Genomic DNA, 13,537 nt, shown 5'->3' with positions numbered 1-13,537 from the left:
GGTTATTTTTATGCACTTGTCCGAACAACATGCAGTCACTACAACAAAGGCCTGATTTACTAAGATCTCAAATAAAGGGTACTAAATTGCGTGCTTGTTTAAAAAGTTTGCACCTTTATTTTGCACCCGTTTTTGCGTGTGATTTACTAACGTGATTCCAGCCGTTCTAACAGAACAACCAGGAAGAAAATCTGATCCCATTTAAATTGATAAACATAAATAGGGCCTATAACAGGCACGCAACGCTATATCGGAGGTTATCAGTGAGGAAGTCAATGGGAATAACAAAAAGATCTATAGATGAAATTATGAGAAGATGGCAAGATATTAGGAGGGGGAAAAAAAACCCGGCTTATGATAAAACGTCGGGCAAATAAAAGAGGAGTATGAGATCAAACATCGATCAACAGGTCCAGATCTTTCTGTGATGAGCAAGTGAGTTAGTTTCATTCAGTGCCTCGCGAGTGCTCGGGAACCTTATGAAACTACCTGTAAATTCTGCGGGACACATTCAGTACCTGTGACAGCATACCTGAATAACAGGACTGGGTGGGATATGCAAGCAGAGATACGCTGGAACAACCCAGAAGAAAGTAAATGCAGAGTCGTAAGACGTTTTTTTAATTCCTAGTATTGTGTGGCTCATCCTCTTGTTGGCTGTCAATCATCATTCAGTTAACCCAATAACTCAAAAATGTCATCTGTGGACAGACGAAAAATCGGAATAATTTTTCCCTCTGTCTTTAAATTTGTTTCCCCCACGGGTGTAAAACCACATTCCCTACATATTCTTTTGGTTTCCCCTGCGTCTCCTTCTCACCACAATAAGAGCAGCCGTCTTTCCTGATGTGGTCACCTGATTAATACGTTCCTTTCAGTCGTACTAAAATACACACGTATTTGTACTTTCAGGTTTAGCAAATATCATTGCAGGTGTTAAATGTATGTATTTGCATTTCCCCTCCAAGTACACGTTCAAGTAGAAATGCCCAATATTACATATTTATTCAGGCGGACACGCAAAATGGACAACGTGTGTTAAATTGCACATTTGAAAGACGCAATCCTCACTGCACGTCGTTAGTAGATCAGCTGGGAAAACAATTTTTTGCGGGTGATGTGAAGTTTGCACGTGATTTTACACACAAACCTTTAGTAAACCAGGCTCCATGAGTGCAAATGTTTATGTGAATAGAATGGTTCATGCAGACATCTTTCACGGCTCACAGCTGCCCCTAGTGGATACAAGTATTCTCTTCTGTAAATATCTATTCATGCAGAATATTTATATGTAGATATATAAATCCCGGCTATACTAAATGTCAAACACAAACCTTCCATTAATGTTCTACTTTGCTGTCTTACCATGGTACTAAACAATATATGAGCCTTTAATAATTGCATAGGGTTATATTTAATGCGCTAAGATCTCAATGAGATATTACCATTTAGTTTCATTTAAGTAGCATATGATTGAGTATTATATTGTACTGGTAGCTTTATTTTTCCTTTAATTCAATTCTGCTGTTTATTGTAGAAAAAGTTAATAATCAAGAGACAAGAAAACGTGAAAAATCTGGATGTACAACCTGTAGCAAGTTCAGATTTTGTTTTCAGAGTATTGATTTAGAATATATACTGTGACACTTGCCTATCAGAACATGACTAAATTAAACAAGCATTATAATAGTGGCTGAACTACATAGTATGGTCTCTGTCTCTCAAATTCAGTCTAACTAACAAGTGTTCTCAGTAGATCTAAATCCAAGTCTGTCCTCTTTGTTAGTTTCCACTCTTTAGCTTTGGTCCATGCATGTGCTCATGTAACATTTTACACTCATCATAGTCCACCAGTGAGAGGTCTTGTACACACACACACTTGAGTTGGTTTCCTCTCTCCAGTGTGATCAGCTTTCCCTATGTGACCGTGCACAGGTGAGGGACGGATGCATGTTTTTAAAAACTAAAGAACTAAGAGATGATTTTTGTTTAGTTTTTAATTAATATTTGAAGGCATAATGTTACATTTATGCTGACATAAATCTGTAACACTTGTTGAAATTGTATATAATTGATATTAATAATCACATATTTGTCTGTATTTTGTCAAGAATATCATTATCGCAAAAATACCCAGATATATTGTGATATTATTGTTTGGCCATATCGCCGGCCTCTACTTAGTATAATGTTTTACTATTACCTATGTAGCTATTGAATTCAACACAGCTGTTGGTTGTGGTTGCTGTTTATTACAGAAAAGATCAAGATCAAGAGACCAAAAAACAGGAGAAAGTGTGGATGGGATTTTATTTTTTGTAAACCATGAAAGACATTCATTTATATTCTGTTTTCTATAAATGTATCTGGATGTACATGCTCGAGGTCAAACCTGTAGCAAATTCATATTGTATTTTCAGAGCATTCATTCAAATATATACAATGATACTTGCATACATGGAAGCTCAGTGTATGACCAAATTAAACAAGCATGAAAGCAGAGGCTGAACTACATGGCACTGAGTCTACATTCAATGTTAAACAATTAATATGAATTGTTAAGTGAAAATAATAATGAAGAGTCAGAAGGCAAATAGGTGTGTTTTCGTAGCACTTCGGATTCCGGACAATAAAAATAAACATTCATTTTTAGCTTCACAGTCAGTCAGATGAAAAATATGAAGTTTTTATGGAGTGTAGTGGACAACAAGGGTGTGGCGGTCATTGTGGTGGTTGCAGACGGTAGTGTGTCCCGGGCTGTTGAGGATCTGAGGTTGTGAAGAGCTGAGGGACACTGGATTCTGACTGTGGAAGAAATTTGAAAACTTTGTCCTGGGTGTTGGGTGCTCCTCTACTTGAACAGAGTGGGGTTCCTCACTGCACTTTATGAAGGCCACAAAGCAGCTATAAAACTGTGTAGAAATACAAAACAACAACAATGTCAAGGAGAACGTAACTACACTTTAGCACTTCATCCCTCCATTGGCTGATAATGCTATGACCTATTTTTTTTTCCATTGTAGTCTACTACTACTACTACAATGTTGACAGTTCGTAGGATCCCGTTTTTACTTGGACTCATCTTCTACCAGCTGTTTTGTTCACTTCTTACTTAGATTTTGGCCTTTGCCTCTAGCTGGCCTTTGTGTTTTGTGTATCTGGTTTTTGTAAGTAAAGTTTACTTTTTCCTGTCCACAACCTGTCTCTTGTGCTGTGCATTTGGGTCCTTCTCCTTGTAGAAGCGTATTATTTTTGTGGTTTTAAGAACCAAAAACCATCTCAGTATAGTTTTATATCTTCTTAAGCTGCACGCCGGAACTCTATCAGGAACAGGCTGCTTTGTGTCTGTATCTTTAAGGCACAACGGTTTCCATCTTGCATCAACATGCATCCTGAGTGACCACTTAAGATCATATCTCACATCTCTTCTGTTCTGCTTCATAACGTCAGTTTGCAGTAAGTTTCTCCTGCTGTCAGTCGGCTACAGTTCAGCCACTCAACAGAATCACACGGGACATTAAATACAAATAAAAGAAGAGCAGGCAGAGATCTGATCTGGTGAAAGACTGAATGGAAGGAAAAAAATAATCCTGTGGCTGTGTGCATTTGTCCATGGGCTCAGTGTTTTGACTCTTTCACAGTATTTACACGGCACCTAGACCAACAATCTACATCAATATAGTAACAAATAAAATGGAAAGAGGGATTCTGGATCATTATTCATCAGCTCTCACCTGGTTGTTGAAGAAGACGTAGATAACGGGGTTGACAACAGTGCTTGACTTGGCCAGGATGGAGGGCACCACACTCGCGATGGGAGTGACCACCCCCGACCTGCTGAAGGTCGCTATCAGCGCCATGATGCCATAGGGCATCCAGCACAGCATGTAGCAGGACACCATGGAAAACACCATCACCAAAATGCGCTGCTCTCTGCGCTGAGCTGCCAGCAGATTGATTTTAACCACCTGGAGACATGAAGCAGGAGAGTAAAAGATGCAGAGGATAAAAATGTCTGGATGATGATTTAACAACTAAATACCACAGTTTAAGAAAAGGCATGGATCTTGTTAGTCACATTTGCAATACAGATCTCTAAGTGACAAAGATAGATGGAGCCCCATCGACTCGGGTTTTCATGCCTCTTCTGCGTGCATTTCTGTGCTTTATTTGGATTTTGTGTCTTTTGATTTGCTGCATTCATTATCTCAGTTTGCCTTTATGTGTGTAGGAGCCATTTGCAAATTTCTTTCTTTGGCGACATGGCATGCTCTGGTGTGTTTTATTACATCCGTTCTTCTGGTTTCTCCTGATGTGCTGCAGTGGGCTGAAATGAGCTCAGATATATCATAAGTCAATCTGTGTAGTGTCTCATTTAAATCCTGCAAGACACTGATTTTGAAGGTAAATGTTAATGCAGAATTCTGTCTTATCCCAACAGAGAGACCAAAACATGTCTCCCAGAAATTAAATACCAACTAAACTGTGACACCAAATACATTTAATTGCAGCTGGATTATGTTTTCTATTATGAGTACATTTTAAGGTATTTGGCACTTAGCAAATACATTGATATGTATCAGTAATATGTTCACTGACAATTTTTTTCCTACCAAAATATCCAATTTTGCAGTTTGATATCTGCTTATTGTGACTACAGAACTATCAAGTGGCAGAATTGTTCTTCTATAAGTATATGAAATAGTCTTTTGTTGTGGTCCAAAATTGTTTATTTATGTTTAGAAATGTCTCAATTGTCAATTCAACAGGACACAATTGAAACAGTAAAGCTCAAATGTGTGTGAGTTCATAGAAAAAGTTTTATAGACAGCAACCTGACTGCAATCTAGATGGGATTCTGTCATGCGGAGAAGAGAAAAATTCAACATTGATCCACGTTAATAATGTTGATATAAATGCCATCTCTCCTTCTGACGTGTCAGTTTAAGTCACCTTTAAGAAGCCAGCTGAAGGTTCAACAGACAGATTGCTCTGTTTCTAAGAAAAGAATACAGCAGGGCTCTCACTTGGTGTGCAGTTGAGCCGCAATTCACTGGTACAGTAATCAAGTCTGCAAAGCCCTTTTCTACCCTGACTCCCTTGGGTGCACAGAGTTTTCTAACTAATGGAGGTGCTTGCATAACAGCAGGTATCCAATAGTAACGGGTTGCTTCCACAATCTAAAAATACCTTCTGGGTGATTCACTGATTGTAGTAGTATAAGCCAAGAGCATGGATGAACCCAACACCAACCGGAAGAATTTAATTACCAATTATTTGTGTGACTGGTAGGTTTATAAAAGCCCCACAAAGATGTGCATGAGTCACTGGAAACTGTGTTACACCCTTCTGACTTACATGACATGATTTCCTTGTATATGAACACAGAATACAGAAGCAGTATATTTGGTTAGTTAATCCTATGTCAGACATGTTATACCAAGTGATGTGGTAAAATGGACCTCCTTTTCGTAAAGTGCGTCACTCACCCTCTTAATGGCAAATAGGATTCGGCCATAAGAGTAGACCATGAGCAGAAGGGGCAGAAGCAGACAGAAGATGAAGAGACACAACACATACGAGACGCTGGTGGATGAGCGGAGGTGCCACTGGACAGAACAAGTGGTGCCAGGACCCTCGGGCCCGTAGCTGCTCCAACCCAGGAGGGGTGGCAGTGTCCAAAAGAGGGAGTAGAGCCAAGAGCCTCCAACACACAGCCAGGCCTTTCTGAAGTCTGAGATGTCAACCTGGGAGGAATGCAGCATGGTGGTGTAGCGCTCATAAGAGAGAATGGACAAGGACACCAGGGACACGATCCCTAATGAAGCAAGAGAGGAAAAAACAGAAGGAGCAGTTTACATAATTTAGAGGCCACTTATTAATGAATCCTTACAAGGATGCTTCCCATTTGGCCCTGTAGCAACTCTACAAACTGGCAACCAGTTCACCAACTGAGCAATACTCCATTTCACCAAATTGCTCATCACCAAGACTTGATTCACTGTAAAACAAGGAATAGAGCTGCTCCTTTCTCAGACATGTAACACTAATTTGAACAAAAAAAAAACAAAATATACAGAAAACAGAAACTATGAGTCATAATAAAAAATGTATAAAGCTGGTTTCATCTCATTAAATTCATTTTCAAAGTCTCATGTCAGCATGATGGCAACCTGCAGCCCCACCACCTCTCAGCATGTTACAATGTTTTATTGACTCCTTTCTAACAAATTTTAGACAGGAAGGTTCTAAATGTACTGTATAATCAGCAGAGTAATTATAGTGTAGACATTACAGCCTAATAGGTACTCACTGAGGAGCAGCGTTGTGTCTGACTGGGAAGACAGCAGGTCTCGTGAATGTGTGAGGAAAGCAGGTTCTTTCTTCTTTCATAGTAACATACATCCTCACATGCTGTTCATGGTCTGACTTTTCTTTTAGCCTCTCACAGGGTGGTAAAGATTTGTACAGATATTTTCTACAGACATTAGTGACTACTCGTATAGGCCTGACTTTTCTTCTGGCTCCACTGTAAGGCTGGCAATTGTATTTTTGAGGGATTTGTCTTGTTTAACGGATTGCCTCAAGCTTCCGCTGTAACTTTTATTTGGTTCTATTTAGCAAATATTAGGATGCTAACTCACGAAACTAACATGGTGAACATTGTTAAACATTATTCCTGCTTGCTGCATGCTAATATTGACATTAAGAGCATGCTGACCGTAGCATTCTCTGAAAAGCCCTACTGTGTCTAAATACAGCTTTACAGGGCCGCAAAAGTGTGGCTGCAGACATGTTTATTTCTTATCCCACTTTTCCTATCCAGCTCTCCAGCCTTACTTCAATGAATGAATTCCCATATTGCCCTCAGACTGCCAACAGAGATATTGTGTATTGACTGTGACACATCAGTGGGATGACAAGATACAGATTTTGTTTTCAGGAAACACATTTTGAAGGAATTTCAAATTTAGTAGCAACAAAACCTTCAGCTGAAGGCTGTGATTAAATATTGTATGTGTCCTATGCAGTTCTGCAGTATTTGTATTTGTGTGTTTTGGACTGTAGTGGGGGTGTGTTCAGGATTGAACAGAAAACAAGGTGAAAGGTTCAAAACTGAATAAAGTTCATCAAAGGACATGTTAGACCTCAGTCATCTTTACCTTGACACAAGATCAATAGGCTGCATCAGCACTTTATGTCTCTGTCATTGGCTTCCTATGTAGCATCATACAGTTGTAAGCAAACATTTAGGTACCCCCAGGTAAAATTAATAATTCATATTTTATTTGCATTTTAAAATACACAGTTTGTGGCACAGTTTTTTGAAAGTTTTCCTGATATTCCAGATGTTGTCTTGACCTCCATAGGCCCACTTTAATACTACTTTAATGACATTTTGAACAGTGGAAATTGAAAGTATGTTGATATCTTTGTATGGCCTGACCCTGCTTTGTAGCATCAGTTAGCTTCATTTTCAGGTCCAGATCAGTCAGTAGCTTTGAGGAGCCCTTGGTTGTTGAGTTTTTGAAGAGTCAGAGAAATAATCAGCTCTGAAACTGTCATCAGTTGACAATTCTTGATGAACATTTCTGATAATTGAGTGCCAATGACACAATTAAGGTCTAATAAGTCAATGAAGATGTCGGATTTTACAATTCAAAGGGCGCCTAACTGTTTAATTTCTTTACAGTTTTTAATTTCATGAAATAAAAAGTAACAAAGCATTTACATTTCAATAATTTTTTTTTTTTTCTTAAGGTGTGGTTGCCGCAGTGGTTGCATTTACCTCTTTTCACTTGATTCGAAAAGTTAACAATGCTGTTTGTCCAAAGATGCCCAAACTTTGAGCTTTCATGAATCTCAGTCTTGTTATTTTTAAATATCCAGTCAACTGTATTGATGATACAAACTCGTTTAAAACAAATGGAAAAAACTCAAACTAAATACCTCTGCTTGTTGTTGGTTTATTCATCAAGTGGTGGATGCATTAAGTACTTTTACTCTTAAGTACTTACTTAAGTTGAGTTTTGAGGTACTTTGAATGTTTTACTTTTCATCCACTACATTGACTGATACCATACAGTTATGTTACTATATACAAATCGACCACATTTAAAAATGTATTTTCTCTAAAATATAACCCTTTGAAGGGAGTTATGTAGGCTACTTTTACTTTGGGTATGGCTACTTTATTCTCAACTAAAATATTTGCTCATATTTATTTTTCTGCATTTTGAATGCAGGACTTTTACTTGTAGCCTATTTGCGTACTTTCACACGACGGCGTTGTTACCGGCAGACTACTGTTGCCTGAGTTTGACCTTTTATCTGAATTCTTCTGAAATGACTACCACGAACTGTCACACATTTTCGACTCCCAACTTTCTGAATTCATCATAAAACTTTCTACAACTATACAAGCGGGCGAAAAACAAGAGTAAACAGACAAAACGTCGTGCAGTCACTCACCAAAGAGGGAATTGGCGAACCCGTACCACTTGCAGCCGTGCTCTCCAATGAGCCATCTCCCGTGCAGACTCGCAGCGAAACTGAATGGCGTCCCGAAAACACACACGAGGATGTCGCTCAGGCTGATGTTCAACAGGATGAGATTGATGGGCGTCCAGAGGGAGCGAAACTTTGCGAATATGAGCAGAGTGAGAAAGTTGGTGAGGACTCCAGCCACGAAGATGAAGCCCAGGCATACTGCCACCACCGTGTGCCCGCTGCGGCTCAAACCACCGGAGTCCCACAGGGTGGCGTCTGTGCTGGAGCTGGAGAGGGAGCTGTCTGTGGTGCTGGAATTGCAACCGCTTAGGTAGACGACCATAGCAGTGAGGCGAGAGATGAGGACTGGAGAGGAGCTGGACACGATGGACAGCAAGATGCACAAAGTGTTGCTCAGCCCCGGTGCAGCAGCTCTGCACGCTGTGAGGCCAGTATAACACAGTTATTAAAGTGTGAGGAGAGTTGAGCGTGCCCTGTCACTTCTTTATACCTGCTCTGTAATATATGCAAATACTTCCAACCCCTCCACCATGCCACACACACACACACACACACACACACACACACACACACACACACACACACACACACACACACACACACACACACACACACACACACACACACACACACACACACACACACACACACACACACTCATTGGTGTTTTTTTCTTCTTTCTTTCTTGGAATCTCTCCAGTTATTATAACAAGTCCTTTTGATCACAACTGCCTGTGTAAATAGGTTAAATCCCCTAGATTTATAGCTTTCCAGCTGCAGACGCAGTGCTTTTCAAGTCACTGTGCTGAGCTCATTAGACGTGATTCACATTCGCAGTTACACCGAGTTCCATTGGGTTTCTTGATTTTTTTCATGGCAGATATAGGCCAAATTAAGTGATTGTCCAAAATGAAGTTCTAATTTTACAATCACACTGGAGGAAATTATTTGAGGCATTCCACTCCAGAAATACAAACTTTGTTGCATGATTTTGCTAAGCTGTACGTTTCATATTCATTGCTGCTGTCTGTGCCAGACTGCTCCTGTGTATAGCTGCATACAGCAAGTTCAATTGAGCACAAAGAAAGTCACCAAAGGGAGTTTCCCATCGGTTCAGCATTTTCTTTTCTGCACATCCCACTATAGAATAAACTAGCGTCCACAATAACGTATGAGGACTATTCAAGTGTTCAATAGTTCCCATTGATTTCAGTATTATTTGAATTTATCGACTCAAAACTATTGACACTTGAGATAGGTAAATATGTCAAATAGTCTAAGTTGTGAAAGTGTGTTTGTTGCATGTTAACAGAAATAAACGACAAAGGAAAAAGCAGACGTGATGTGCAAAGTAATAGATTACAAATCAATACAAACAAATGTTGATCTATCGTGATATAAATGGAAACCTGGGGCTTGTTTCACAAAAGCAGAATTAAGAAATCCAGGATGACAGAGAAAAGCCAGGCTTGACCTAGCTCAGTCAGAGCATCCTGGCTTTATCTGTTTCACAATTGCCAAACCTGGCTGATCAGGTGTGCTAGTTCAAGCCAGGTGTAATTTATCCAGATAAATGCGCATTCAGGGCCATCTTCAAAAGACCAAGAGGTAGATCACAGATTCACTGATGTGAAATGGAAAAGAGGCGTGTCACATGTGGCAGACATAGTGGACTAACTGAATTAATAGTTTCCTAAAAATAAACATTTACCAACCGCAAATCTTAACTAAAGCTGTCATAATTCTATAATTCAAGGAGCTATTGGACTCAAATTATCAGTTGTACACATGAATGCCTTAAAAGTGAGCAGAAGAAGTTAATGTTACTTGTATTATTCATCATGAAGATTACAAACCTCTCTCTCTCTCTCTCTGTGTGTGTGTGCTTGTGTGTGTGCGTGTGTGTGTGCTTGTGTGTGTGTGTGTATATATATATATATTTGTACCTATGTATCTAGAAAAACTTCCCTTTGACAGGGAATAACTGTAAGAGAGTAAACACTGACTGAAAGGCACCAGGATTAAGTAAACCTGGCTGTTAACCTGGCCTGGACCAGGCTAGTTTCACAGATTAAATCTCCATGGTAATTTATATGCCACTGATTTTTTGAAAACGGACAAAGGTTTCATTAAGACAGGATACCTGGAAAATCCCGACTCAATCCCTTATCTAGGTTATCTAGAAGAGAGATGCTGTTGCTCCAGTAAAGATGAGCTAAGTGAAATCACAGTGGATACATGGCTGTAAGGACTGACGTCATTCTGCTCATTCATCCCGCCATTGCAGGGGAGATCTCTGTAACTCTCAATTGTCAATCTGTGGTCATGATAGTGTCAGCTGGAACCCACATGTAGCAGACGTGATCACCTAATGCCCCTTCTTCTTGCTCTGCAATCAGCATCGTTGGCTTGTTGAAAGATCAATGGGCATTCAGGCCCCATTGCATGTCCCTCTCCTCCCCCAAATATGGAGTTTCGATCCTGATTATGCCTGACACAGGGGAAGAAGAGGAATTATGGACTCAAGCCTTCTGAATACTGCAGATTGTCTGTTGTTCCTCCACCACCCACGCCAATCTTCTACCTACAGTATTTAAAAAAAAAAAAAAAGCCACCAGTGAGATTCTTACATTGTTAACGTGAAGCCTCTCCAATCCACAGCAGCTACAGCTTCTTTCAGACCTGGATTCTGGCTTTTCAGAACTGACTCCATGTCAGCCTCAATCAGACAAAGAGCAATGTTGTGCTCTCCTTATGGTGATTACACCGACCCTTTGTTGGAAAACTGCAAAGTTTAGTTTCAGTGCTGTACTTTTACTCGTCCTTGTTAAATTTTTTAAACAGAAACTACAAAAAAGGTTCCTTTTCAGGTCTCATCTTACAAATTCCTCAAACGTTCATTAAATGCAAACTTTAAATGCTTACTATATAATGTAACTAACAGAAGATTACTATAACGAGTGAAATCAACAGAAAAAACGGTTAGAGAGTGAAGAGATAAATTAATAAGGGACTGCAATTCAAATCATTTCCACCAAATACCAACAGAATACTTACAAAGATAGCTATGGCACAGCTATTGAATGAGATTATATCACTTGATTGTTTTGTCCGAGTTGGGTCTGATCTGCCTCAGAATGACACTAGTGTTATGATTATGGTGGAAGAACAGCCTGTCGGTGTGTATAAGACTTACTCTGTGTAAATGATTGAGCATATGACTAACTGAACTGACGAATTGATGTTGTGCAGATCTATCGTCAGAGGTGTCTGTACAGACTGTAAGCGTCATGTGTGCATATGCTTTTGTCTATTTGACCAGCAAATATGTTGTGTGTTTTTCAGTAACCATGGCTGCAACATTTTCCAGCTTTGGCATTGTCGTACTTTAAATACAGGCATTGTTAAGCTCTTGGTCTGATTCTGAGATGTTGGGACCTGGGCACAGTCACCAAAAAGGCTCTTTGTCCACCTGCTCCTGGCTTGAGGTCCATGAGCCCTCAGAACACTGCCCAGATGGCCCATTTGGTTGCCCATCCATGGGTAATGCAGTACCAGATGGGAAGTGACAAATATTAGCACACACGAGCTTTCTCCTCATGATGAGGGTGGATTACTAATCCACCCTCATCATGAGGAGAAAGCTCGTGTGTTGCATATGAGTAATAATGTCTTCATGGACATATGCACATATAGTAATGGATACAAGACAGCAGGAGTAGTTCTAGCCGGACTGTTGAACATGGTCCAAGGTAAAAACAGAGCTTTCAGTAAATGCTAATAGTGTGGATGAAGTCACACCTAAAATATAAATTAAAAAAAAAAGATTTTTGTAAAAAAAAAGAAAAAAAAAAAAGGTTATTTATATATGCATCCTAAAAGCCACACTAACAACATGGCTCCGGTGATGGCAGCATCGGCTGATTGCTCCACCACTTTGGCACAGACTTAAATAACATAATAAGTAATTGATTCATTGTCATGAAATTTGACAGACATTCATGTCCCCTTCAGGATGAATTGTGATAACTTTGGTCATCTCTAAAACTTTCCTCTTCCTGCTCATCAAGTCGACAATTATGACCAAATACCTGAAAAACTAAGAACGTTCCAGTGTCAGCTGCACTTTGTATTTTGTGCTAATCAACATGCTAACACACTAAATACACTAGATTGTGAATATGGTAAACATTATGCCTGTTTAACATCCTCATGTCAGCATCGTCATTGTGGGAATCTTAGCATGCTAATTTTAGCATTTAGCTCAAAGCACTGCTCTGGGTTAGTACAACCTCACAGAGCTATGGTTGTTTGTTTGCAGTTGTTTACTTTTGTTTGTCTTCGGCAACATAACAAGAAGATGAGAGTATCTTAAAATAAGCAGTGTTCTACTTGAATAAACTTGATCAGGTTCATTCATTTTAATTTCCTCACAAAGGCTAAAGTTCTTGTTGACAGAGCCAACCTCGCGGTGTGAACATAACCACTGTTTATGACACCAGACTTTCCACACCCACTGTGGTTTTCACAGCTTTAATGAGGCTACTCTTTTAGCATCTTCTTCCTGGATCTCCAAATGAAATAGGTCATCTGGATGTGTAAAGACAGAAGTACAAACAGGTGAATAGAGCTGAGAAAATCAGGTAATGGTGGTGTGTATCCTCAAAAAAGCAGCTTATCCACAGACTAATTTAAAACGCATCTCTGCTTGACACTTTCTGCAGACAAATAATAGTGAAAGTCCAGTCAAGAAATCACTGAATCATGAGTGGCACTCTAATGTAGCTCTAATGTGTTTGCCTCTCACGCAGCAGCAGATCTCTGTTCAACTATAAAATAACAGATTTTGATCTATATTGTATTTGCTGGGCTTGACAAACTTTAATGTAAGGAAAATGGCAATTAAAGAGACCTAACTCAATAATGAATAAAACTATTATTCATGATATAACTTCTCATAGCAAACTAAATATATAAACAACATAGGGAAACAGTAACATTGTGAAAAATCGTTTTTAAATTTTTT

General features: G+C 39.4%; 1 protein-coding gene across 1 annotated transcript; it reads right to left on the bottom strand.

Annotated features, from left to right (window-relative positions):
• Positions 1 to 2,302: 2,302 nt before the first annotated feature.
• Positions 2,303 to 8,879, bottom strand: tmtops3a (teleost multiple tissue opsin 3a). The gene is made up of 4 exons (XM_069694161.1): positions 8,473 to 8,879; positions 5,490 to 5,818; positions 3,735 to 3,968; positions 2,303 to 2,912 (listed from the first exon to the last, which is right to left on the bottom strand). Exons 1-4 carry the CDS (start codon positions 8,831 to 8,833, stop codon positions 2,688 to 2,690), a joined length of 1,149 nt encoding a protein of 382 aa, XP_069550262.1. The 5' UTR covers positions 8,834 to 8,879; the 3' UTR covers positions 2,303 to 2,687.
• Positions 8,880 to 13,537: the final 4,658 nt, after the last annotated feature.

The sequence above is a fragment of the Brachyistius frenatus genome, unplaced genomic scaffold (genome assembly GCF_029030835.1).
Source record: "Brachyistius frenatus isolate BFR_SWC_R1_liver_20210118 unplaced genomic scaffold, ASM2903083v1 Contig_17, whole genome shotgun sequence".
In the NCBI taxonomy this organism is placed as follows: domain Eukaryota; kingdom Metazoa; phylum Chordata; class Actinopteri; family Embiotocidae; genus Brachyistius; species Brachyistius frenatus.
This window is presented reverse-complemented; position numbering and strand designations above follow the sequence as displayed.